Raw genomic sequence first — 27,152 nt, forward strand, 5'->3', positions numbered from 1 at the left:
AAGTTCCATAGCTAATATACATGATTTCTGGAAAGAGACCGAGGGATGGTCAAAATTTAAAATCTTATTCATCAACAAAAATATTGAATCAGCCACTAGTTTCCATTATTTTGGTTTTGGTGTACAACTTCTTAAAACTTCATACCAAAATCTGAATGAATACACAATAGCAAAGACATAATAATCAGTTCCAAACCCCTTTTCACTACAACAGCCCACTACTCATTTGATTCCATGAAGAAGTCTCCATATATAAAGCTACAAACATCTAGTGTCGTGAAAACCCGGTAGGAAAAACCAGCTTTATTACAGCTATAAGGTGATCTTTGGCACTGGCAAAATAATTTAAATCACAGGAAATGAGAGAATCACAATTGTACAATATCATGGGCAGATTGCACCATTGATGTCCCGACGATTTAATGCAGCAGCTGTAAAATTCTAGTCGAGCTTTACGTTAGAATAGAGAAGGGTGTCCCTTGTGAGTGGCATGTTGAGGAGGAAGTAAATCTGCATTCAGTTAAAGATGCCATGAGATTGCAGAAAAATAAATGCATGGGGCAAATCAGAAAAGTACATGATAAGATGTTATGGAAGAAAGCTAAAATCCAACAACATCATCATCACGGTCTAATTTCTAGGGGAGATCTTATACTACAACAACTATGCCTCAGTCCCAAATAAATTGTGGTCGGCGATATGAATCCTCGTTTCTTTCTTTAAGTTCAACTCATATCATCATCATTACCAAAATAAAATATAAGTGAAACTTAAAAAACAAGTATATATATAGATAATAGTATTACTACTAATAATATTAGAAGTTCTCTACCAAGTCTAGAACCTATTCCATACTAGTAGGTATCACCTATCATGGATCTTTCTCTTCCAGTGCGCCCTATCTTTAGCTAGTGGTGAACTTATGCAAAGAAATAAAGGGGAAAGACCAAAAAACAGCTACTAAATTATCCCAGTCTAATACACCCATCCACAAAACATGTCTGAGTTCGAAGATTATCTCAGACAAAGGAAACTCAATATGCTTTCTAAGAAAAAGGAAATTGTTAATGCAATTGTTCAACAACTACGGGACTTGGAAGCTCATTGTGCAATAGCTCTTTCAATTGTGAAAATTGAAGCATTGAAATGCATTAGCGTTTGGTTAGTAAAAACTTACTCCCAATAGAGTGGCAATAAGAAGCAAGATCCCTGTAATCCATGCAACAGTTCGTCTAACCAATATAATTTCTTCAATAGCTGTTGTATTTGGTAAAGCTTTTGTTTCCTCCAGCCAGCGGGCAGTTGGCGGAGAAGTGAAAATGACATTGAATAATGGCTCTGCTACTGATGGTGCACCATTACAGACAATGACTCCAACAATTTGACCTGCACGCATAATACAGAGTTGCCTTCAAAACAGAACTCAATGTTATCTAATAACAAAAATCAGAAAGGAAGAACTAAAGGAAAGCATTCTTCTCTTAATTACTGCATATGTTTTTTCCATAAAAGAAGGGCAAGTTTTTCCCTTGAAAAGTAGCTTCCGGTGTTAAGAGTATCTTTTGCCAATGGTTAAAGTCAACTCTTGTAATCATAAATCAAATACGGAGATCAGAGATCAGTGAAGCCGCTAAAAACAATTAAATTTGTTAAAACCAGAGAATAAAGCCAACCTTTGTAGGCTTCAGTTAACGAATCAAACATCTTCGACATTACAATACTAAACAATTTGGTTCCTTTTGCAACACCTTCTGCTCCATAATGCTCTTTAAGAGCCTGTAAAAAAGCAAAAAGATCAATTGAGCTGGTATGACCAGTATAACAGGTTTCATGTTTGTCTCTTATGTATTTAAAACTGAGATCAAACAGCTCAGAGTACAACCAGTATGGAAATTAGAAGAAAAATAACTTCTTTTTTCCAGACAAATGACAGATAATAAAAGACATTATGATCATCTGCAGTTGGTGTCATCTTTCCTTTTGGAGGATAGGCTCATCTGCCACTAGTAGTGTGTAAATACTGATGGTTTCTCTGAATCAAAACAGAAGTACTTAACTTTTGAGAGACATTGGCCAAAACATCCAGTGATGCAGGTAATTGGAACTGAAGGTTATCATCAATAGTTAAGGAACAATCAGTACGTCAGACACTTTGTTAATATGATGTCCAGAACAGTGAGAGATCCAGAAATGAAGGAATAATAAGAGACAAAAGGGATGAAACTATACTAGGATGGTACCTCCCAAAAATGGAAAAGGAGAAGGATCAGATTAAAAGAGATGATTTCTTTTGAGCGGTCAGATTAAAAAACATGATCTTAAATCCAATGTTTAAGATAAAAGAGATGTATCATGTACTTGTGCTAAAGCTGAATTTGGAAAGGAAAAAAGAAAGAAAACGAGACTAGGTCTCGAAGAATTTGTAACCTTAAGTCCATCAAATTTTCCAGAAATTAGCTCAGAAGGACGGCGCACAGCTCCTGACAAATCTTGGTGCATCTCGATTGCTCTTTGAATCTTACGGGTGAGTGAAACAAGACTTGTTACAAGCTCCCGATCTGCTTCCTGTGCGACAAATGAAATGGACCATCACTAAATTTAGGCTGAACATGAAAGAAGACCAGAAAAGAAAAAATTCACGATACAGGCTGTTAAAACTCGAAAATACCTTTGACAATTGAAATTTCAAATTTGCATCATCCTCCAAGGGGATTGTCAGCTCTCCACTCACATATGAACCACTCAACCATGACGCCTACATACAGAAATCAAACTTCTCGTAAGTATAATGACCTTGAAGTTATTCAATGTTAGAAGATAATCGTGCAAGTGCTAACAAACACTAACAAAGTCACTTAGTTCTTTGTCTGAATATTCAGCATCTGCTTTTGGTTCATCCAATGAAAAAAGAGATACTTCATCTGCATCTGCAAAAATGTAATATTAAATTTTAAATAGACCAGTCTAATTCTCTTTTTACAAGTAATTAACATATCAATCTAATTAAACATAGTCATAAACTTATAACATGTATAAAGACAACTACCTGGAAGTTGAATATCAGCTTTATTTTCGTTTACAACATTGCTTCTTAAGGCATCAATAGAAACACCTATTACAAGACAGGACATAAATAAGCACAAATTAATATAATCACTAGATCAGAAGCAAAAAATCCAAGTAAGCATAGTAGAATATTCCACAAGTATGTTCTTTAGCTTAAAGATAGAGAGGTAGAGAGAGACAGAGAGAAGGGAACTCAGTAAGAATGTTAATCTACTATGAAATATAGTCATCCCAGCTTGCCTACCTTCAGCTCCTGTAACTTCTAGGATGAGGACATAACGTGGCCTATCAAATGGATTTGGTACGAGTACTTCATTCAACTGCGACCAATATGAATATCGATGATGTACAATTTGATTAATATTCAAAAGATTTGCTACTATAAGATTCAGCTTTCCTACCTTCAATGAACTAGAAGCTGAGAGAGCAACAGGAGGTGCAAAACCAAGCAAGACTGATATAGCAGCACCAACTTCGGAAAGAGCCATGGAACCAACCTGTGCCCGAAAGATAATCACACGGTTAGTCAATAAAAAAGGATCAAACTATGGAGTTATGAAAAAAGATGGAAGAGTAAATTTGCACAAAATATCTAGAGGAACTTGTGATTTCATATTTTCAAGCTATGTTGCTACGACTATCCGAAAATGTTGCCGGGTACGTCTCAGATCCTCCAAAAGTAGTGCATTTTTGGAGGTTCCGACATGGGTGCAGTAGCATTTTGGAAAGTCCGCGCAACATAGCTTTCAAGTTGCTTGGCGAAACAGAAAATGAGAACCCAATAATGCACTGCCTTAATGTTGTAAATAAATCCCTATTACCAGACCTGGAGTCTGAACATAATAATTGCAATAGAATACTAAAATATTAGTTGGAGAGGCTTCAGAATTTTTTTTCGGTTTGTATTTGATGTTTGTTTGTGGAAGAGGGGCCTTGGAGCAACGAGAAGTGCTCTGCGTTTCACCGAGTGAAAAGCATATGAATCTTGGGGCCAGTTTCTCCGACGAGGAGCTATCTACTTCGTCTTTCACCAAGCCCGCCTAGGCAGGAGCTTTCTGCCTCTGGGCTCCGCCTATTCTTTTTATTTTTTGTTGAGAAAGAAAACAGATTTTATAAGAACCACTCTGGGCTCCGCCCATTTGATGTTTATTTGTCTATGGATACATCACTATTCAATGCTCTCATGCCACATATATCAAGCATTAGGCTGCATTTGAAAGTAATTAAGCTATGAGCTATCTTAATAGTCAAGTCATTGACTTTAGTAGATTAATAACTGAAAGCTCCTATAGTTATGCTCTCAAGCCAACTTGTGTAACATTTTCTCCAACGAACATGATCCACAACATATTTCACGTTCGATTACTTGCAAAACTCTTTGCTGAATCTGAGAGAGATCACTAAACAGATAAATGAATCACCAATACATTATTTTTGTGTAAGTTGACTTGCAAATTCCAAGCGATCAATCAACCAATCAACTACACCACCTCAATTCCATAATACTTGGAGTCAACTATATGAATCATCTAAATCCGTCCTTCTCTATTCGGGCTAACACTGAATAATTTGTCTTAAAATTATCAAACCAACAAAGGTACAAACACTTTTTTACTCAATCTCAAGCTAGTTGACTTGCAATATTTTTAAACATTTAGCTCCAAAGCAGTAATTGCAAGTTGCTAAGCTTTCTATCCCTATACTTGCTATCAATTTCACTTCTTTAATTCTAATTACACCAACGGCCAACCCCACGTGCCCAAAAATGTGCACAACAATATTTTTCCTAAGTTTCCCCAATCTCAACATCTAAATACTACAAATTACTACCGTAACCAATCACTATAGAACAAAAAAGTACACAACTGAATACCTTAGAAGAAGCATCGGAGGAAGGAGAACGGAAGTAACGGTGAGACGGATTGTCGAGGAAAAACACCGAGGAGGATTCATCAGCAACCTGAGATCAAAAGTTTCAAACATTAAATTCAGAAATTTTACAATTTAATCGATCCAAATACAAAACGAAGAAAAACACTTACAGTAGAATGAAGGAAGAGAGAGAGAAGTATTAGAAAGGTGAATGTGCGTGAAGATTTTTTTGGATCCATTGCTTAGAGAGAGAAAGAGAAGAGAGAGAGAGATGGGGGGTTTGAATCTGATGAATCTGATCTATGTGGTTTTGGGAGGAAGAAGAAATTGAGATTGAAGGACATTTAGAATCACAATACGACGACGTACTAAAGTTGTAGCCAGGGTCCTTACAAATGACAACAGGTAGCCACTTTTAAGCATGCCTTTTAGAAAATTGATTTAAAGATTAGCCAATTCATTCAACTTCAAGATTTTAAATTAGCAGCTCAAACATTTAGGATACTAAGGACTTTTTTGGTACGAGGGATAAGGGATAATTAATTCTAAAATTAAATATGAGATAAATTTATTCCATATTTGGTTGGGATAAAATCACCATATAACTAATTCCAGGATTAGGTATTCCTAGATTGTAGTATTATTTTTATTCCTACGGGAGAATAGGATAATAATTCCGGAATAATTAATCTTGGGATAGCTTGTTTTCCAACAAACGACCCGTAAATCCTAAAGAAAAATTCAAAATACTTAGTCTTGAAGTTTAAGAGAAGTGATAAATTATGGATATATTTTAAATAGCAGACTTAAAAGAGTCTACTGGTGCACTTCGCCCTTTTTTTGGGATTATTTTTAGGGGTTTTGGCATGATATAACAACATACTCATATAATTGGCAGAAAATAACCCTAGTTATAGATATTGACATCAAATAGCCAATAAATATATATCACAATAATAATATGCATATCACAACTTTTTTTTCTTCTTTGTCTATATCAACATGTATATTAAAATTTTATTTTCATTCTTTGTATATCGATAATATAAAATTATATATATAGTTATTGCTGCCTTTATATCAATGTATATCACAATAAAAATATTGTATTATTTGTATATCACAGTGTATAGCACATCAGACATGTGTATACCAAAATAGATATCATAAGTTTATTTTTCTTCTTTATGTATATCAAAAATTAATTTTCTTTGTATACCAAAATATTATTTACTCCCGCAATTATATTTTAGAACTTGCTTAAACATGCTATATAAAAAAATCCTTTTTTGATCAATAATTAATAATTATATTATTTGTATATCACAGTGTATAACATAATAATAATGTGTATATCAAAAAAATTTATTAAAATTTTATTTTTCTTCTTTGTATAACACATTTCAGATTGAAAACTCAAGTTCAAGACGACTCCACATGTGTATCCCCTATTGTAACCCATGTATATCTCTATGTACATCAGTGATATCTCATGTATATTATGTGTGTCTGTGTATATCCATGAAAATTTGTGTTATATATACGATATACAATGTGATATACACGGGCGTCCATAAAAATTTTGTGTTGTATACATGATATACAAAGTGACATACACAGACGTCCTTAAAACTTGTGTATGATATACACTTATGTACACGATATACAACGTGATATACACATGTCGCAGTTGGATTTTTAGGTCTGATTTTTTATCTGAAACCAGTCTAAATTACTTCTAATCTTGCTCAAATTTTGTATATAGCCTTGTTTAGGCATTTTTAACTAATTTCAATCACACCCACTCATTCAATCCAAACAAAAAAAGGAAGAGAGAAGAAAAACGAAGTTGAAATATATATTTTCTCTCTTAGTTTTTGCTAATCTTGCTCAAATTTTGTATATAGCCTCGTTTAGGTATTTTCAACTAATTTTAATCACACACATTCATTCAATCCAACCAAAAAAAGAAGAAAGAAGAAAAACAAAGTTGAAATATATTTTTTCTCTCTTAGTTTTTGCTTCTGATTTTTTCTGATGTGAGATCAACCTTACCTTTTCATCCCACTGTTTTTTTTTTCCGTATAATTTGCAAGAATTTTTGCTAAACTATGAGAGAAAAGAAGAGATAGAAGAAGAAATACAAGGAGAGAAAAGGGGTGGGAAGCCAAAATAAGCGTGTAGTTTTTTTGAGAGAGAATATAAAAGAGAATAGTTTTTTTAAGATTTGGCTATATAATGCCAATTGTTTGGGGCTATATTTGCCATACCTAATATAAGGCTAAAAAAATTGTCAATTCATGTGTTGTTATAGGATGTCAATTTTTCTTTTTTTCTTTTTGGATTTAACCGGGACAGGCACAGTTTATACTTTGGCCATGTTTTAAAAGGTTTTATAAATATAACCTCTATATGTTGTTCACATACGGAAGAATAAAAAGTTACACTACCAGCTCCAGAAAACTAAAGTTTGGTTATAAATTAATATCTAGACAGTGGTCCAAAGTTTGGTCATACATTTGTTATAGGTAGTTTAAGTTCTTTTGCATGTTTAGACAATCGGTCTAAAGTTTCTAGAAAACTTGTTTGAAGTTAAAAAGTGTTGCAATTGAAGCACAAGTCTGAAGTTTCGATATTTCAAAATGGATATGAAATCCAGCTCTCTGTATCGTTTCTTCCAAGTTCCAAGCCAATTATGTTAAACACGTATAGCCTAGAGAGAAATTAAAGGTATCAAAATGCCCATAAGAAAGAATGTTACTACAAAATCACCCTTATTATATAGTTAATATCAAACTTCAGATCAAAACCAAAAAGAACGAGAATGAGGGAGGAGTAAGAAGAAATCACTTCAATTTACGTCGGCATTTTTTGCTGATATTCACTTGCATTACATGCACAAGTGCTAAACAAAAGAAATTAATGGCACTCCCAAATTCTGATGCTTTTAATAGACTTGCATAACTTTGCCAATGACTTGCTCCATTAATCAAATGATCAAAATGAGAAAGCGCACACAATGGACCAAGAGAACTTGGCCCAAATACAAGATAGCAGGCCCAAGAGTGCGGTAGTCCATTTCAGAAGCCCAAGATTGTACTCTCCTGACTAAAAAGTTTTGAGAAATATATAATTTTAGCCGCTCCCAAAATATAACCAAGAATATATGTATGTATGTATGTATGTATGTATCTAATATATATATATATATATATATATATATATAGATACATATATATACATATTTTATGTACTTTTTGGCTAGCTAATGCAATTAATTTCGCCCGGTCGATCGGTCAATTTCGTATTTTGTCCAAAAGTTTTTCCTATGTCCAAACTTAGGTAGGTGGCTTATTGAATTTGTAAACAACTAAATTAAGTATAAAATAAAAGTAAAAGAATATGATATTTAGGACTTGTTTTATGTGAATATTGTAAAATAATTCAAACCGAACAGGAGTTTAAAAGAAAAATGGTTGAAAGAAGAAGAATTAAAGCCCCAACACATCCAAATAGTGGAAACATCAATTATGTAAAAAGAATGGATTATTCCCCTCCCTTCGTATCTATTTTTTCTTCAATTTAAGTTTCAATTAGTTTTTAAAACTGAATGGTTGATTCCCCTTTGAACCCTTCATTTGATCGTTTTCCAATAAAACGATTGATGTTTTAATTTGAAGTGGGAGAAGAACCATGACGTTTCATGTTCAAATCTTAGCGGAGACCAGTAATATTAGGTGATTTCTCTCATCTGTCCAATTCTTGATAGACAGAGTTATCCGATACTTATGTTGCTGAAAACTGGAAAGCAACAAGTACCCGATAGAATAATGGAGGTGACACAAACTCACCTGGATAATTATAAAAAAATGTTTGATTTTTTCATTTTTTTTCCTGTTTTACAAGTTTAAGGTTGTAATTATCGGAAAATTAGTCATTAAAATCAATAAAGATTACTAGTTACTTAATTATTTTCAGAAATCAGAATGAAGCTGGAAGGGGAGCCTTGGAACAACAGTAAAGTTATCTCCACGTGACCTAGGCACGAGTTCGAGTCGTGGAAGCAGCCACTAATGTTTGCACTAGGATAGACTGTCTACATCACACCCGTGAGTCAGAGGCGGATCTAGGATTTAGATTCTGTGAGTTCAACTTTTAAGGTTTTTAGCATTATACTAATTGTATTTTTAAAATTATGGGTTCAGATCTACCATTTGTTGCAATTTTAATGAATTTTCACATATAAATGTGTACTCTCCACGGCGAAAGTACTGGGTTCAGATGAACTCAACGGCCATACTCTACATCCGCCTTGCCGTGAGTTGCGGCCTTTTCCGAACCCTGCATGAGTACTGTAAAATACTTTGTGTACCAAATTGTCCTTTAAAATGACTAAGCTCTTATACTTATGCCAAGAATGTGATAAAAAATTAAAGAAAATGTGTTGTCTCTTTCTTTTATCACTTTTAACAAAGAAAATAAATGCTTTATTACAAAAAAGTTACATGGAACTAGAAGAAAATCTTATCCACGTGTATATAGAGAATACATGTGAATGCGTATTCATAACGAGATTTTTTGCCAAGATTAATAAAATGTATGATAAAAGGATACATATACTTTAATTCGAGAAATTGACAGTATTAGCTATAAAGTTGTTTCGTACTTTTCTAAGGCCCAGAGAAATATTAAAAGGTTGTTTGTGAATTGTGATATATAAGACCCCACATGGATACATCTTTGTCATGGCCTTGTCCTCACCTAGCAATTCATATTTTTGTTTTTGGATCTTTCGAAACTCTAATTAAACCCCCTAAAAACTACTTATGAATGAAATTTAAATAGTCTAAAGTCTAAACTATTTGGATAGTAAAAACTTTCCTGTACCAAGGTATTTGTTAGGTTGGTATATAAATACTCGATGTAGGTAAATATTTATAAACTATTAAGAAGTGATCTTAAACTATTATCTTATAGTTTTATTCAACTTATAAACGTCATAAAATCAAACCTTATAGATCATTCGAAACAATTGTTATAGACAAGAGCAGAGGTAAAAGCTTTGCTACAGGTTCGATCGAACTCAATAACTTTTGCTCAAATAGTGTATTTGTATTATAAATTTATTAAATTTATAAAAATATCAAATTTAGAATTCAATTATTAATATTTAAAGTTGTTGTCATTCTAAGATCCAGACCCATAAAGTTAAAGTCTTGGCTCAATCTCTGATAGTATACTGATGTTGTTGTTTCCTTTTGTTTTCTACTTGTAATAGGTTAGTGTGTGCTTGAGCAAGGTAGTGTTTTTTCCATGTCATCCTATCGTCAATTTTGCATCGAAAGCTAAATAAACTCACAATGTTTGCGATCACAGAATACTGGAATTAATTAATTACTAATCTATATCTTTGTCGCAAAGTCATTTCTACCAAGTCATTTTTTCTTTTGCTTTCTAAGATATGATGTTGCTTTATTCCCCGTTGCTTTAACCTAATTGACTAATGTAAAGAATTTTATATTTATTCATAGATTATTGCTTTATACATACGTCCAGAATAAGTCGATGAATCTTTTTCAGACATGCATGGATTTCACACACACAAAAAACAAAAAAAGAGAGGAAGAAATTAAAAGCTAACCTGCGGCACTTTTGTATAATTATCAGGATGATGGAGCTAACCTATACAAAAGTTTTGCTTGACCAGTAGAAAAGTTTGACTAAGATGTAGGTTGATTTTCTATCCATCCCTATGGACAATGACTTCGTAACACTTATTGACTTGGTCCTAGGAATTATTTAATATATTAGGTAAATTTGAGGTAAACAATTTACTAAAGTAGTTACTAACGAATTATAGAAAATGAATACTACAATTTTATTTAATATTTCGTTCATTTGTATCTGTCACGATCCCAATTTCCCTCCGTAGGATGTCGTGATGGAACCTAGTCTCTAAGACTAAGTAAGCCTATCAATTATGCGGAATACAAAACTGAAACTCAAATCTCAATATATAAAAATAAATCAAACCGCGATTCAAATAGTTACAACTCCCAAAACCCGGTAGAAATAAGTCACAAGCTTCTAAGAATTTTTCTAAGTGTCTCTATACATCAGAGTCTAAAGAGAATAAGGAAAACAATATAATAAGGACAGAAGGAGACTCCGAGGTCTGCTTACGCTGGCAGATATATCTTAAAGTTTTCGCGTACGGCTAGTTCACGGATGCCTGGTCTGATAGGAAGTACCTGGGTAGAGTAGTGATGAGGTCAGGTCAGACCCTACTGGAATAATAAAAGAAAGAGAGAAAAGTTTAATAATATAATAATAATAATGACAATGGGGATAAAACAAGTAAGTAGTATGTCATAATTTAACTACACAGAATAAGGGCAATTAATATCTCGCGGAAGGAAAACAGAAATTTACAACTTTAAGAAAAACATCAAAATAACTAAAGGCAAATACAACCATAAAGAAATATCAACAAGGGCACTCCCGAGATACCGCCTCGTAGTCCCAAATCATAAATAAATTCACGATATCTCATTTCCTTATATCACTGCAGGAGCCTTCACATCTCTCTCTCTCTCTCTCTCTCTATATATATATATATATATATATATATATTAAAGGAATAAAGTTTGCATTATGATTAAGCCAAGTGGCTAGCTATTAAGAAGCCACTTGGCAAACTAAGAACAAAGAGATGATTAATTAATGAAATCAAAATGGAAACTAATTAATTCAAATTTTGATTTACATTCTCACACATACCTTTCTTCCCTTTAATAATTAATGGAAAGAAGGAGGAAAAATCGTTAATGCAAGTAATCTTTAATCCAAATCCACGACTTTTCTTAAGTAGATCAAATCAACTTTTACACTGTAAAATAAATGTAATAAATATATTAAATTGAAAGATAAGAAAATTTGAATAAAAATTAAATAACTCGAATCTATATTTATATTTATATTATATTAAAAGTTGGGTAGTGAAGCATATCTATATCTATATATATATATATATATATACACACACACACACACATTAAAGGAATAAAGTGTGCATTGTGGTTAAGTGTCACGACCCAAAATCCCACCACATGAGTCGTGATGACACCTAGTCTCTAAGACTAGGTAAGCCGATTTCCATTACATTTTTGAAGCTATTTTTTTTGGAAACTAATAACGAAAATAATTACAATATACAACCTCCCAAGACTCGTAGTACTGAGTCACGAACTCTAACTGAATACATGGAATAATCACGAGGACCGAATATACAATACTGTTTGATTACAAATTAACAGTACAATGAAATGAAAAGACTCCAAGGTACTGCGACGACCAAGCAGCTCTACCTTGAATCCTTACGATCCCGCTTTAACTCTGCTCAAGTTCGTTATCTTCAATACCTGGCTCTGCACAAAAATGTGCAGAAGTGTAGTATGAGTACGTTACGGTCGATACCCGGTAAGTATCAAAACTAACCTCAATGGAGTAGAGACGAGATACAATCAAGACACTCACTAGTCTAATAACCTGTGCAATATAATATACAAAATACTAGGAAACAGATAGCAATAAGGCCAGGATAAAACAACCAGTGGTATGCGCAGCAAGACAACAAGAATACCATAAATATCACTCAACAATTGATAAATACATGTACACCCAATTAATTCAAGTTTTTCAAATAAATATCCTTCACATATAATTCTTCCAACTAACTCTCTTTCAAATGTAGTTTTCTCAAATAATTATTTTTCAAATATAATTCTTTCAATAAATCTTTTCAAATATAATTTCCTCAAATAAATATCTTTCAAATACAATTCTTTCCTACAATTCGTTTTGAATAAAAATTCTTCCAAATAAATATTTTGAATATAATTCTTTCAATTAAAAAGTCACCATGTGACAACTCATTTCATAATCATAAAAATACAGATCTCAGCCCATTTTCATATTTTTCGTAAATACGGGTCTCAGCCCATTTTTCATATTTTCACGGCACCTCGTGCCCATAACTAAATCATCATATTTCCTCAGCACCTCGTGCCCTCATTTCATATCACAACTGCACGGACAATTCGCGTGCCAAATATCATTATCATTTTATCACAGCACCTCGTGCCCACATTTCATATCACAACTGCACGGACAATTCACGTGCCTATATCCCTATTTTATATCACAATTCACGGCACCTCGTGCCCACATTTTATTTTATAAACCGCCTGGCAATAGCCACAGGCTCCCAATTTCAACATAAATCAGATTATTATCAATTTACCAACAACAAAATAAATTGCACAAGGTATAAAAATAAACACAAGCAAATCACAACATCACATGAAAATCATCAACCCCACAACCCCACATCATCACATATCGTCCCTGACAATAGCCACCCTTATGGCTCCTATTGCCACCCTTATTACTCCTATAGCCATCCTTATCGCTCCGCCCAGACAATATCAATAGCCACCCTTATTGCTCCTATTGCCACCCTTATTGCTCCGCCTAGACAATATTCCAACAAACACAACCACAGTGAAATGCCACCCTTATATCTTCAAAATAATAATTAACACAACACAACAATTTACACGAAAAATTATCAGGCAACATAACAAATCAATTCATATCATAATTTGCCCAATGGCTACAAACAAAATTTTAATGATACAACCAAGTCAATTAATTTCACAACAAATAGCCGAAGACTCCACACAATGTGTATAACACCCAAAAAACAATCAACAGAGATAGAAATTACTCAACATAAATCAAAATCTTCATTAACTCCAAATTTTTAATAATTATATAAACATCTCTTCTTAAGCTCATTTAATTAATTATTTGCAGAGGAAAAAATCTAAAATAAAATTAAATTCCAATAATTATCAAACCCGTAAATTCACGGAATTTCATAAATAATCAAGCAACAATTACATCAAATTTTCATATAACAACAGATTCAACAACAAAGATTTAGGCATGACAAATAGATGACTAAATATATGCCAACAATTATCCAATTTACTACACAATATGCTCGAGACTTTAACTCAATAAAATTTGCACATATAAACCAAGTACGTACTCGTCACCTCGCGTAAATGGTTTTCAATTACACAAATTGCACATAAGACTCAATGCCTAAGGGGTAATTCCCCCACTCGAGGTTAAGCAAGACACTTACCTTTTTAAAGTTAGGCCGATATTTCAAAATAGCCTTCTTGCTTGAATTGACCTCCAGACAGCTCAAATCTATGCAAATCAGTTATATAACTTCATTAAAATTCATCGGAAACAAATTATGGATAATAAAATGTCGACTTAGAAATTTATTCCAAAAAGTCAATGCGGGACCTGCCTCTCGGAACCCGACATAATTTTTATGAAATCCGAACACCCATTCCGATACGAGTTCAACCATACCAATTTTATCGAATTCTAATAATAACTCAACCTCCAAATCTTAAATTTAAACCAAGAGGGTTTTCTAAATTTTTCAACTCAATTCACTAATTTAGTGATAAAAACAACAATAGATTCATGTAATTTTACCAAAATCAAGTTAGAAATTTTTACCCCAATGTTTTCCTTGAAAAACTCTCGAAATATCACTTCACCCGAGCTTCCTTGATCCAAAAATGGAAGAATGACACGAATTTGGACTTTATTCTGCTGCCCAGGAGTTTGTTCTTCGCGTTCGTGAGACTCCCCTCGCGTTCGCGATGAACAAATTCTTCAAAAGTCATTTTCAAACTCTTCTCAGACAGCCTCTAGTATAATAGTCATAACCTTTTGTACAAAATTCCAAATGACAAATGTTTATCTTTCTGAAAACTAGACACAAAGGGCTACAACTTTCAATTTTGGATCACTTCAAATTCCTTATAGACTGCGAGATATGAGTCTCTAAAGTCAGACGACGAACAACTAAATTGCCTTCTTCGCGAATGCGAAGAACAAAGTCCCAACGGCAAAATCCTTCTTCGTGAACGCGAGAGGCTCCTCGCGAACGCGAAGAACAACACCAGAACGAGCAACCAGCAGCATCAAAACACACAAACTTGGTCCGGAACCACCCCGAATCAAACCCGAGGCCCCCGGGACCCCGTCCAATCGTACCAACCAGTCCCAATATATAACACGAACCTTCTCGAGGCCTCAAATCAAATCAAACAACATCAAAGCCACGAATCATACCCCAATTCAAGCCTAATGAACTTTGAAATTTCAAATTTTATGTCTTGTGCCGAAACACATCAAATCAATCTGGAATGACTTTAAATTTTGCACACACATCATAATTGACATAACGAAGCTATTCCACTTTTCAGAATCGGATTCCGGCCCCGATATCAAAAAGTCAACCTCCCGGTCAAACTTTCCAAAAATTCATCTTTCGCCATTTCAAGCCAAATTCCTCTACAGACCTCCAAATAATTTTTCGGACACGCTCCTAAGTCCATAATCACCATACGGAGCTTTTGACATCATCAAAATTCCATTCCGGAGTCGTCTTCATACATTTCTAACTACGGTAAAAATTCTAAGACTTAAGCTTCCGTTTTGGGGGCCAAGTGTCTCAAATCACTCCAAATCATTCGGTAACTGAATTCAACCACGCACGCAAGTCAATACACATAATAAGAAGCTGCTTAGGGCCTTATGCTGCCAGACGGGGCTTAAATTCTTAAAACGATAAGTCGGGTCGTTACATTCTCCACCTCTTAAACAAACGTTCATCCTCGAACTTGCTAATAATTATTCTGAGGTTACCGAATTGATGATTTTTACTTTTACACATATACTCACGGTTGATTCCACGCTATCGCATTTGAAATAAACCCGACAACATCATTTCATTTGAGTTTATTTCTTTTATCCATATTTGTAAACTTTAAGATCAATTTCTTACACTCCAAACATTTCAAAAAGGTCCGATTTTCACAACAACGCATGGTATTAGTCTCAACTGGCTATAGCAACTCGTGCCTACGCACACATCAATTTTCTTCATAGTGTTGAAGTACTTCAAAACTTTCTCTGGGGTATTACATTCTTTCCCACTTAGGATCATTCGCCATCAAACACATAACATATTTATCTCTTCCTTTGCAAATCCCAATCCTCCAAATTTTTACTAACTCTCAAATTTTTCAGAAATTTTGGCAGAGTCTCCCATGTAATTGGGCATATCCACCTGCCAGAGTAACACTAAAATAATTCCTAACAACACATCCACAACCTAATAAAATACCACAAGGTATATGTCAATAACACCAATCTCGACATCACAAGCACTGTATTATCATAATGATATCATGACATGAAGCACATCATATGTATGCTCATCACCGCATCTCTGGTCATAAAAGCTGTTCATAATTAATTCCAGCATCATCAATTAATCTCATATTAACCATCACCTTATTTCGAATTTTCACAACACTGACAACAGAATGTGAGGCATGAAGACCTCATGATTGCTTACTCGGATTAATGAGTCACATTTAACACCACCTGGGCACTCATCTCATAAGTTAGAACTCAATGTTTACAACACAGAAATGGTTGAATATGCGCAGAAAAATATATAAGAATTATCAAATAAACCTAACAGGCATGACTCCTTATTAATACTATTGTACAATTAAATTTCACAAAGGAGAATTTTTTAAAATCTTAAATATTTTACCACAAGGACCTCGTCTTTACATAACTTCTACCGCGGCTTGCAACCCGGTTTAAATATTTCACATCATATAAAAATACGAGGATCTCATCCTCAACTCTGAATCACAAGTATGTTGCATATTGTGCCAAATGAAATTTTCAATTTTCTTTCTTTCTTCTTTTCAACATATTTCATAAATAATTTTCACAACATATAATGAACCCTCATACCGGTAGGGCATACAATTCATAAAAATTGGAATTAATTATTCCGAAACACATTAAACCCGCTGTAATGAATAATAAAAACTACTTTTGGGCTTATAGCCCTCAACGGTGTACCAAAAATAAAATGACATACACTGGCTCACATCTTTAAATCTCCCCACAGGGATAAACATATAAGTGGGTCACAAATTTACGAAGCTCACCCATAAGTGGAGCATAATAGGAGGACTCACCTAAATATTCAGAACCGAATCAAATTAAGAAAAAATATCCTTTTATAATAAAAATCAGGATCGTACCTGTAACGACACCATCTGGTGTATTGACCTCAGCCAAATCATAGTGATTAAATCAACGGGTCGGGCCTCCACCTCTTAGGCGCCCACTACCCGCCTGTCCTTCACCTCTAGCTGACTGTGCACGTGGAGTATCAACTGGAATAAAGCTTGTAGCTGAAGTGTTCTGTTGAAATCTACCCCTCCCAAGTCTGGGACAATTTCTCTTGATATGTTTAGTATCACCACTTTCATAACAACCCCTCTGTGGGGACGGCTGCTCATACTTAATCTCTGCCGGATAACTGGAATAACCACTGTAAGAATCACGTGTTGGTGGTGCATTAAAAGAACTTACTGTAGCACCCCGAATATTGTGAAATTATTTTTGTAACCCCGCTGGTACTAAAATGTAGAATTATTAAGGACGCGGAAATACCGCAAGCCCCAATATCATCCCATACAAATCTCACCTCTTAATCATATAAAAGTTTCGGAGAACCTTTCAATATCACATAAATACATCTCAGGCCCAAACTGAAATAGCACATGACCCATCAATCTGATCTTGATAGTGGACTCCCCTCACTTGGTGCGAAGCCATAGGACACATTCCGATGATCCACAATACTAACCTTATCGTTCGTAGGACACCAGTCATAAGATACCTCAAGTTATTTATTTGGCGCATGTCATCCTCGTGACAGTTAAATTCGCTTTCTCCAGTGCCTTGGCTGCTAGTATGTACCCTTCGCTAAATAGAAATCCCATACGAACTACATAGTCTCTAACACCACCAACTATCTTCATATCTACATCCACCTCGTGATCCTACCATGATTGTGACGATTAGGCAATTAATTAAACCTTCTTAAGATCATACTTATTAACCAGATGTCAGAACCTGCTGCACCCCCATGTGCACAATTGAATGATCTCTAAATACTTTCGCATCCTCGATATGGATGACACGTTGTAACAATGGTTGAACAACCCTGGCACCCATATAACCCCTCTGTAGTATCACAAACCGTTGGCGCATAGTTGATACTGAGTGCGCAATTTCATACACGAGTGAATGCAAAAGAACATAAGATATATGTTTTAAGCTAAATAAATGCCACACGATAAGGAATGAAAGAAGTGAATTTTTCCTACTAGCTTTGTAGCCTCTCGAAGATAAGTACAGACGTCTCCGTACCGATCCGCAAGACTCTACTAAACTCGTTCGTGACTCGTAGAACTTATGAACCTAGAGCTCTGATACCAACTTGTCACGACCGAAAATCCCACCACAGGAGTCGTGATGGAACCTAGTCTCTAAGACTAGGTAGGTCGTTTCCATTACATTTTTGAAGCCATTTTTTTTAAACTAACAACGTAATTAATTACAATATACAACCTCCCAAGACTGGTAGTACTGAGTCACGAACTCTAACTGAATACATGGAATGATCACGAGGACCGAATATACAATACTGTTTGATTACAAATTAATAGTACAATGAAATGAAAAGACTCTAAGGGACTGCGACGACCAAGCAGCTCTACCTTGAATCCTTACGATCCCGCTTTAACTCTGCTCAAGTCCGTTATCTTCAATACCTGGATCTGCACAAAAATGTGCAGAAGTGTAGAGTGAGCACACCACAGCGGGAAACACTTCTCCTAACCTCAATGGAGTAGAGACGAGGTACAGTCAAGACACTCACTAGTCTAATAACCTGTGCAATATAATATACAAAATACTAAAAAACAAATAGCAATAAGGCCAGAATAAAACAACCAGTGGTATGCGCAGCAAGACAACAAGAATACCATAAATATCACTTAACAACTGATAAATACATGTACGCCCAATTAATTCAAGTTTTTCAAATAAATATTCTTCACATATAATTCTTCCAACTAACTCTCTTTCAAATGTAGTTTTCTCAAATAATTATTTTTCAAATATAATTCTTTCAATAAATCTTTTCAAATATAATTTCCTCAAATAAATATCTTTCAAATACAATTCTTTCATATAATTCGTTTTGAATAAAAATCCTTCCAAATAAATATTTTGAATATAATTCTTTCAATTAAAAAGTCACCATGTGACAACTCATTTCATAATCATAAAAATACAGATCTCAGCCCATTTTCATATTTTTCGTAAACATGGGTCTCAGCCCATTTTTCATATTTCCACGGCACCTCGTGCCCATAACTAAATCATTATATTTCCCCAGCACCTCGTGCCCTCATTTCATATCACAACTGCACGGACAATTCACGTGCCAAATATCATTATCATTTCATCACAACACCTCGTGTCCACATTTCATATCATAACTACACGGATAATTCATATGCCAATATCCCTATTTCATATCACAATTCACGGCACCTCGTGCCCACATTTTATTTTATAAACCGCCTGGCAATAGCCACAGGCTCCCAATTTCAACATAAATCAGATTATTATCAATTTACCAACAACAAAATAAATTGCACAAGGTATAAAAATAAACACAAGCAAATCACAACATCACATGAAAATCATCAACCCCACAACCCCACATCATCACATATCGTCCCTGACAATAGCCACCCTTATGGCTCCTATTGCCACCCTTATTACTCCTATAGCCATCCTTATCGCTCCGCCCAGACAATATCAATAGCCACCCTTATTGCTCCTATTGCCACCCTTATTGCTCCGCCTAGACAATATTCCAACAAACACAACCACAGTGAAATGCCACCCTTATACCCACATAATATAAACGGTGAAATGCCACCCTTATATCTTCAAAATAATAATTAACATAACACAACAACTTACACGGAAAATTATCACGGCAATATAACAAATTAATTCATATCATAATTTGCCCAATGGCTATAACCAAAATTTCAAAGATATAACCAAATCAATTAATTTTACAACAAATAGCCGAAGGCTCTACACAATGTGTGCAACACCCAAAAAACAATCAACAGAGATAGAAATTACTCAACATAAAGCAAAGTCTTCATTAACTCCAAATTTTTAATAATTATATAAACATATCTTCTTAAGCTCATTTAATTAATTATTTGCTGGGAAAAAAATCTAAAATAAAATTAAATTCCAATAATTATCAAACCAGCAAATTCACGAAATTTCATAAATAATCAAGTAACAATTACATCAAATTGTGATATAACAACAGATTCAACAACAAGGATTTAGGCACGGCAAATAGATGATTAAATATATGCCAACAATTATCCAATTTACTACACAATATGCTCGAGACTTTAACTCCATAAAATTTGCACATATAAACCAAGTACGTACTCGTCACCTCGCGTAAATGATTTTCAATTACACAAATTGCACATAAGACTCAATGCCTAAGGGGTAATTCCCCGACTCGAGGTTAAGCAAGACACTTACCTTTTTGAAGTTAGGCCGATATTCCAAAATAACCTTCTTGCTTTAATTAACCTCCGGACAGCTCAAATCTATCCAAATCAGTTGTATAACTTCATTAAAATTCATCGGAAATAAATTCTGGATATTAAAACGTCGACTTAGAAATTTATTCCAAAAAGTCAATGCGGGAACCGCCTCTCGGAACCCGACATAATTTTCATGAAATTCGAACACCCATTCCGATACGAGTTCAATCATACCAATTTTATCGAATTCCAATAACAACTCGACCTCCAAATCATAAATTTAAACCAAGAGAGTTTTCTAAAATTTTTAACTCAATTCACTAATTTAGTGATAAAAACAACAATAGAATCATGTAATTTAACCAAAATCAAGTTAGGAATTCTTACCCCAATATTTTTCTTGAAAAACTCTCGAAAAATCGCTTCACCCGAGCTTCCTTGATCCAAATATGGAAGAATGACACGAATTTGGACTTTATTCTGCTGCTCAGGGGCTTGTTCTTCGCGTTCGCGAGACTCCCCTTGCGTTCGCGATAAACAAATTCTTCAAAAGTCATTTTCAAACTCTTCTCAGACAGCCTCTAGTATAATGGTCATAACCTTTTGTACAAAATTACAAATGACAAATGGTTTGCCTTTTTGAAAACTAGACACAAAGGAATACAACTTTTAATTTTGTATCATCTCCAAATTCCTTATAGATTGCGAGATATGAGCCTCTAAAGTGAGACGACAAACAACAAAATTTCCTTCTTCGCGAACGCGAGAACCTCTTCGCGAATGCGAAGAACAAAGTCCCAACAACATCAAAACACCCAAACTTGGTCCTGAACCACCCCGAATCAAACCCGAGGCCCCCGGGACCCCATCCAATTATATCGGCCAGTTCCAATACATAACACGAACCTGCTCGAGGCCTCAAATCAAATCAAACAACATCAAAGCCACGAATCATACCCCAATTCAAGCCTAATGAACTTTGAAATTTTAAATTCTATATCTTCTACCGAAACACATCAAATTAATCTGGAATGACTTTAAATTTTGTACACATGTCATAATTGACATAACGAAGCTATTTTAATTTTCAGAATCGGATTTCGGCCCCGATATCAAAAAGATCAACCCCCGGTCAAACTTCCCAAAAATGCATCTTTCGCCATTTCAAGCCAAATTCTTCTACAGACCTCCAAATAATTTTTCGGATACGCTCCTAAGTCCATAATCACCATACGGAGCTATTGACATCATCAAAATTCTATTCCGTAGTCGTCTTCACACAGTTTCGACTACATTAAAATTCCTAGACTTAAGCTTCCATTTTGGGGGCCAAATGTCCCAAATCACTCCAAATCATCCGGTAACTGAATTCAACCACGCACGCAAGTCAATACACATAATAAGAAGATGCTCAGGGCCTTATACCGCCAGACGGGGCTTAAATTCTTAAAACGACAAGTCGGGTCATTACATTAAGCCAAATGGCTAGCTATTAAGAAGCCACTTGGCAAACTAAGAACAAAGAGATGATTAATTATTGAAATCAAAATGGAAACAAATTAATTCAAATTTTGATTTACATTCTCACACATACCTTTCTTCCCTTTAATAATTAATGGAAAGAAGGAGGAATAATAGTTAATGCAAGTAATCTTTAATCCAAATCCACGACTTTTCTTAAGTAGTTCAAATCAAGTTTTACACTGTAAAATAAATGTAATAAATATATTAAATTGAAAGATAAGAAAATTTGAAAAAAAATTAAATAATTCGAATCTATATGTGATTAAGCCAAGTGGCAAGCTAAAATGAAGCCACTTAACAATTTTAGGACAACATTAATAATTTGAATTATAAATAAAAACATAATTAAAGGAAGTAGTAGTTGAATAAGAATTATTTTTTAATTATGATAGGAAATATATTTGACGTTTGTGACTAATCAAAATCTATATTATATTATTAAATATAGATTTTAATTTGAAAAATAAATAACATAGAGTAGTATAATTTAGTTAAATTTTTTGTATAATTCAGTTATGGTAGGGACGTTTGTGACTAATCAATTAAAGATTGATGAAGTATTCTTTATTTAGTACAAGCTTTGTATCTGATCATATTTGTGTACAATATACATTACTGTAGGTATCTTTAATTAAAACTTTGTGTGTAATTCAGTCATTTTGATTAGTATCTCTTTTGAGAAAGAATCAATAAAATTTTATATGTTACACATTCCTTTTAAGTTGAAATAATAATTCTTTATTTAGTACAAGCTTTGTATCTGACCTTATTTGTGTACAATATACATTATTGTAGGTATCTTTAATTAATTTTTTGTGTATAATTCAATTATAGTAGGTATCCTTTTTTGAGAAAGAATCAATTAAATTTTCATTTTTGTATCCTACACATTCCTTTTAAGTTGAAATAATAATTCTTTATTTTGTATGAGCTTTGTATCTAACCTTATTTGTGTACAATATACATTACTGTAGGCATCTTTAATTAAACTTTGTGTATAATTCAGTTATGGTAGGTATACTTTTTTGAGAAAGAATCAATTAAATTTTCGTTGTGTATCTTCCACATTCCTTTTAAGTTGAAATAATAATTCTTTATTTGAAAAATAAATAATAAAAAGTAGTACAAGCTTTGTTGTATCTAACTTTATTTGTGTACATTATGGATAATCGTAGGTATTGTTTTACAAGGACATAATCAAAATACACCTTTCGATACTTACACATATCTTTTTTATAAAAATTAGGTTTTCAAAAAACTAAGGTTCCGACTCCTTTTATAGTCTTTCCTTAGAAATTTTTATTTCAACAACTTTTGCTTAGGTTTGGCTTCTCTACATTGCTTAGGATTTAGCTTCCGCACAAATAAATTGTGCCCACTTCAAAATATGGCTTCAAATTATAACTATATTCAACGAAATATTAATGTCCAAAATGAGTTGGAATATTAAGGTTCGTGTTGTTAGATTATGGCACGTTCCATACCGCGAGAAACCAGAAAATTCTAACTCAATTGAATTAATTATTCAAGATAAAAAAGTACATACTCTTTTACCTGGTATTATTTTTTCTGGTCTTTCGAGTTGTGATGTATTTTCTTCAAGTTATGCGCCTAATTAATTCAAAATTAATTTTTACTTTTTGTAATGATTCTAACTTTTAAATTTGTTCATGTTGACATATATTTTTCATGATAAATATGTTTTTCATTATGATTATATGACATGCATATTTGATTGTATATAGAAAAGTACTTCAACAGAGAATACACAATATTTCAGCTTCTAATTTTTTTCTACGTAGCAGGTGTTGTTGGCTTGCTTAAATTTTTGGTGTATATCTTTTGTTTTCTCATCTCTTATACGGAATGAACTATGAAACTGGAATTATTGGCATAGTCTACTCATACTTGTTGATGCATTACTATGTTGTGGCTTTTTTTACCAACATAACAATACATAATCTTTGTATAACCATGAACCGTTACTAACTTAAATTTCTTTTTAAAATTTTGTTTGAGGGAGATCGAATTCATGAAACTATATTCTGGAGTTCCAAATCACTTTATTACTCTAAATGTTGGTGTTCCTGTAATGTTACTGGGAAATATTGATCAATCATCGGGATTATGCAATGGTACAAGGTTGATCATCACATGACTTTAAAATCGGGTTATTGAAGTGTTTATTCCAAGAATGATGTTGACTCCATCTGGTGCGAGAATATGTAATGACCCGATCGGTTGTTTTGAGAGTAATAGCCCCGATCCCCTATTTACTGCTTCTCCCATATCTATTTATTCTATTGTGACTTGCCAGGAGGTTTCGTTTTGATTTTTTGGAGTGTTTTGGGACACTTAGTTCCTAAATGGAGGTTTAAGTCTTAAGATTTTGACCGTAGTCGGAACTGTATGAAGACAACTCTGGAATGGAGTTTCGTCGGTTCCTTATTTCCGTTGAGTGATTTTGGACTTAGGAGCGTGTACGAATTGTGTTTTGGAGGTCTGTAGCTTATTTAAGCTTGAAATGGCGAAAGTCGAATTTTTGGAGTTTTGGACCCCGTAGTGAAATTTTTGATATCGGAGTCGGAATCTAATTCCGAAAGTTAAAGTAGGTCCGTAATATTAAATATAACTTGTGTGCAAAATTTGGGGTCAATCAGACGTGGTTTAGTTGGTTTCGGCATCAGTTGTCGAATTTGGAAGTTTCAAGCTCTTTAAGTTTGAATCAGAGGATGATTTGTGATTTTAGCATTGTTTTATGTGGTTTGAGGACTCGACTAAGTTCGTATAGTATTTTAGGATTGGTTGGTATATTTAGTTGAGGTCCCGGGGGCCTCGGTGAGTTTCAAATGGTTAACGGACTTGGAATGAAAGTTGAAAAATTTCTGAAGTTTGGTCTTTTGCTGTATGATCGCACCTGCGAGGGTATTAGCCGCATGTGCGGAAGGTTGATCGCAGGTGTGGAAGGGGTAAAGATTAGTAGAGGTCCCAGGTGCGATGGTTTCTCCGCACCTGCGATAGCGCAGATGCGGACCAGTGGTCGTAGAAGCGAAGGCAGCCAAGGTTAGTCGTTTTCGCGGGTGCGCCCACATTTTCGCACCAGCAGGCGCGCAGGTGCGAGCCCAGGCTTCGCAGGTGCGGAAATGCCTGGGCAATGTTTAAAACCAAAGGGCTTCGTGATTTTTGTTATTTTGAACTTTGCAAACTCAGTTTAGGGCGATTTTTGAGAGCATTTTCGAGGCATTTCTTGAGGTAAGTCCCTTGTGCTTATTTTTGATCAATAATCTTGCTTCCCCATTTATTTTTCTACCTAGTTAGTGTGTATTTAAGGTGAAATTTGGGAGTTTGAGGCTAGGGATTTGGAAAATTTGATTTGTGGATTTGAAGGACCATTTGGTGTCGGATTTTAGTAAATTTAATATGGTTAGACTCGTGAGTGAATGGGCTTTCGGATTTGGTTAGACCCGGGTCGACTTTTTAGGACGAATTTCGGAATTTTTATTAATAATCTTGATTTCATTAATTATATTTGTCTATTATAGTTGTATTTATGATATGTAATTATTTTGGCTAGATTTGGATTATTCAGAGTCGAATATTCGCGGAAAAGGAATTGTTACCGATTGATTGAGCTTGGTTCGAGGTAAGTGGCTTGCCTAACCTTCTGTGGGGGAATTCTCCTTAGGATTTGCACTGTTTTTGATATATGAGCGTCGTGTACGTGAGGTGATGAGTATGTACACGGGCTAATTGTGTAAAAACCCGAATTTTCTACTATGCAATAACCTGATTTCTTTCTTATTTGAGTTTCATCAGCATGTGTAGTATCCTGCTAGATTAGAATAGCATGCCTACTTGCCCTAACTGTTTACCTAAACTACGTGCAGCATGTTTAGTGAATTTACTTGTCCTTCCTTAACTGGTACTTAGGTTGAACTGTAGAATTTGGTGCCGTAACTATTGAATTTTATTGTTTAGCTGCATATTTACTTTGGGACTACGGAACGGTATTTCGGGAGATCCCCCTGTACTGCATATTTACTTTGGGACTACGGAACGGTATCTCGGGAGATCCCCCTGTACTGTATATTTACTTTGGTACTACAGAACGGTATTTCGAGAGATCCCCCTGCACATTTACGTTTGAGACTATGAGACGGTATCTCGAGAGATCCCCTGTTGTTGTTTCAATGTACTGAGCTGTTGACTTGCTATGATTTCATTCTTTATTAAATTTCAGTACTTACTTTACTGCAATATTTCATTCTGTCTTAGTTTATTTTATATATACCAGTAGGGCCCTGACCTGATCTCGTCACTACTCGATCGAGGTTAGGCTTGGCACTTACTGGATACCGTTGTGGTGTACTTATGCTATTCTTATGCACATATTTTGTGTGCAGATCCAGGTACTTCTTATCAGCCCCGCTACTAGCTGAGAGTGATTGTTGCTGTACATAGACTTCAAGGTATATCTGCCGCGTCCGCAGACCTCGGAGTCCCCCTCTATTCCCTCCTATGTCATTTACCTTTCTTACTTCTGTTATTAGACTCTGGTGTATAGAGATACTAGTTTCCTTCTGTAGCTTGTAACTTATGATGTTCCGGGTTTTGGGATTTCTGTGTATTTTTGAATAGTTGATTATTGCACATGCCAGGCGGCATGGTACCCAATTATGTTGTTACTTTTACAGTTAGTTGTTATATTTATGTTTTTATTTTATTATTCCGCAAAATGTTAGGCTTACCTAGTCGTAGAAACTAGGTGTCGTCACAACGTCATACGGAGGAAAAATTTGGGTCGTGACAGAATACCTTTTAAGCTCTAGCGACGATAATTTTCAATTGTGGTATTTTTTGTCATGACAATTAATAAAAGTCAAGGTCAGTCACTGTCTCATATGGGGTTATTTTTGAAAAAATCAGTGTTTACACATGGACAATTGTATGTCGCTCTTTTACGAGTGACAAGTAGAAAATGGTTAAAGATTTTAGTTTATGATGACGATGGACAAATAACAAATGAAGCGAGAAATTTAGTGTACAAAGAAGTTT

The 27,152-nt window shown here is 34.4% G+C and overlaps 1 protein-coding gene across 1 annotated transcript; it reads right to left on the bottom strand.

Moving 5' to 3' along the window:
* Positions 1-46: 46 nt before the first annotated feature.
* Positions 47-5,265, bottom strand: LOC107777163 (uncharacterized). The gene is made up of 11 exons (XM_016597153.2): positions 5,109-5,265; positions 4,940-5,026; positions 3,468-3,563; positions 3,311-3,386; positions 3,047-3,112; positions 2,848-2,927; positions 2,669-2,755; positions 2,428-2,565; positions 1,674-1,776; positions 1,178-1,386; positions 47-510 (listed from the first exon to the last, which is right to left on the bottom strand). Exons 1-11 carry the CDS (start codon positions 5,175-5,177, stop codon positions 442-444), a joined length of 1,080 nt encoding a protein of 359 aa, XP_016452639.2. The 5' UTR covers positions 5,178-5,265; the 3' UTR covers positions 47-441.
* Between the last annotated feature and the right edge of the window lie 21,887 nt (positions 5,266-27,152).

This window comes from Nicotiana tabacum, chromosome 14 (genome assembly GCF_000715075.1).
Source record: "Nicotiana tabacum cultivar K326 chromosome 14, ASM71507v2, whole genome shotgun sequence".
Classification (NCBI taxonomy): Eukaryota; Viridiplantae; Streptophyta; class Magnoliopsida; order Solanales; family Solanaceae; genus Nicotiana; species Nicotiana tabacum.

Bases quoted from the DNA above. Each gene is read 5' to 3' on its own strand.
- LOC107777163 (XM_016597153.2), bottom strand. From the start codon at position 5,177: ATGGATCCAAAAAAATCTTCACGCACATTCACCTTTCTAATACTTCTC. The intron at 1,777-2,427 runs GTTACAAATTCT...GCTTTTTTACAG, and splicing joins GAAAATTTGATGGACTTAAG to GCTCTTAAAGAGCATTATGG. The intron at 511-1,177 runs GTAAGTTTTTAC...AACTGAATGCAG, and splicing joins TTATTGCCACTCTATTGGGA to ATTTACTTCCTCCTCAACAT.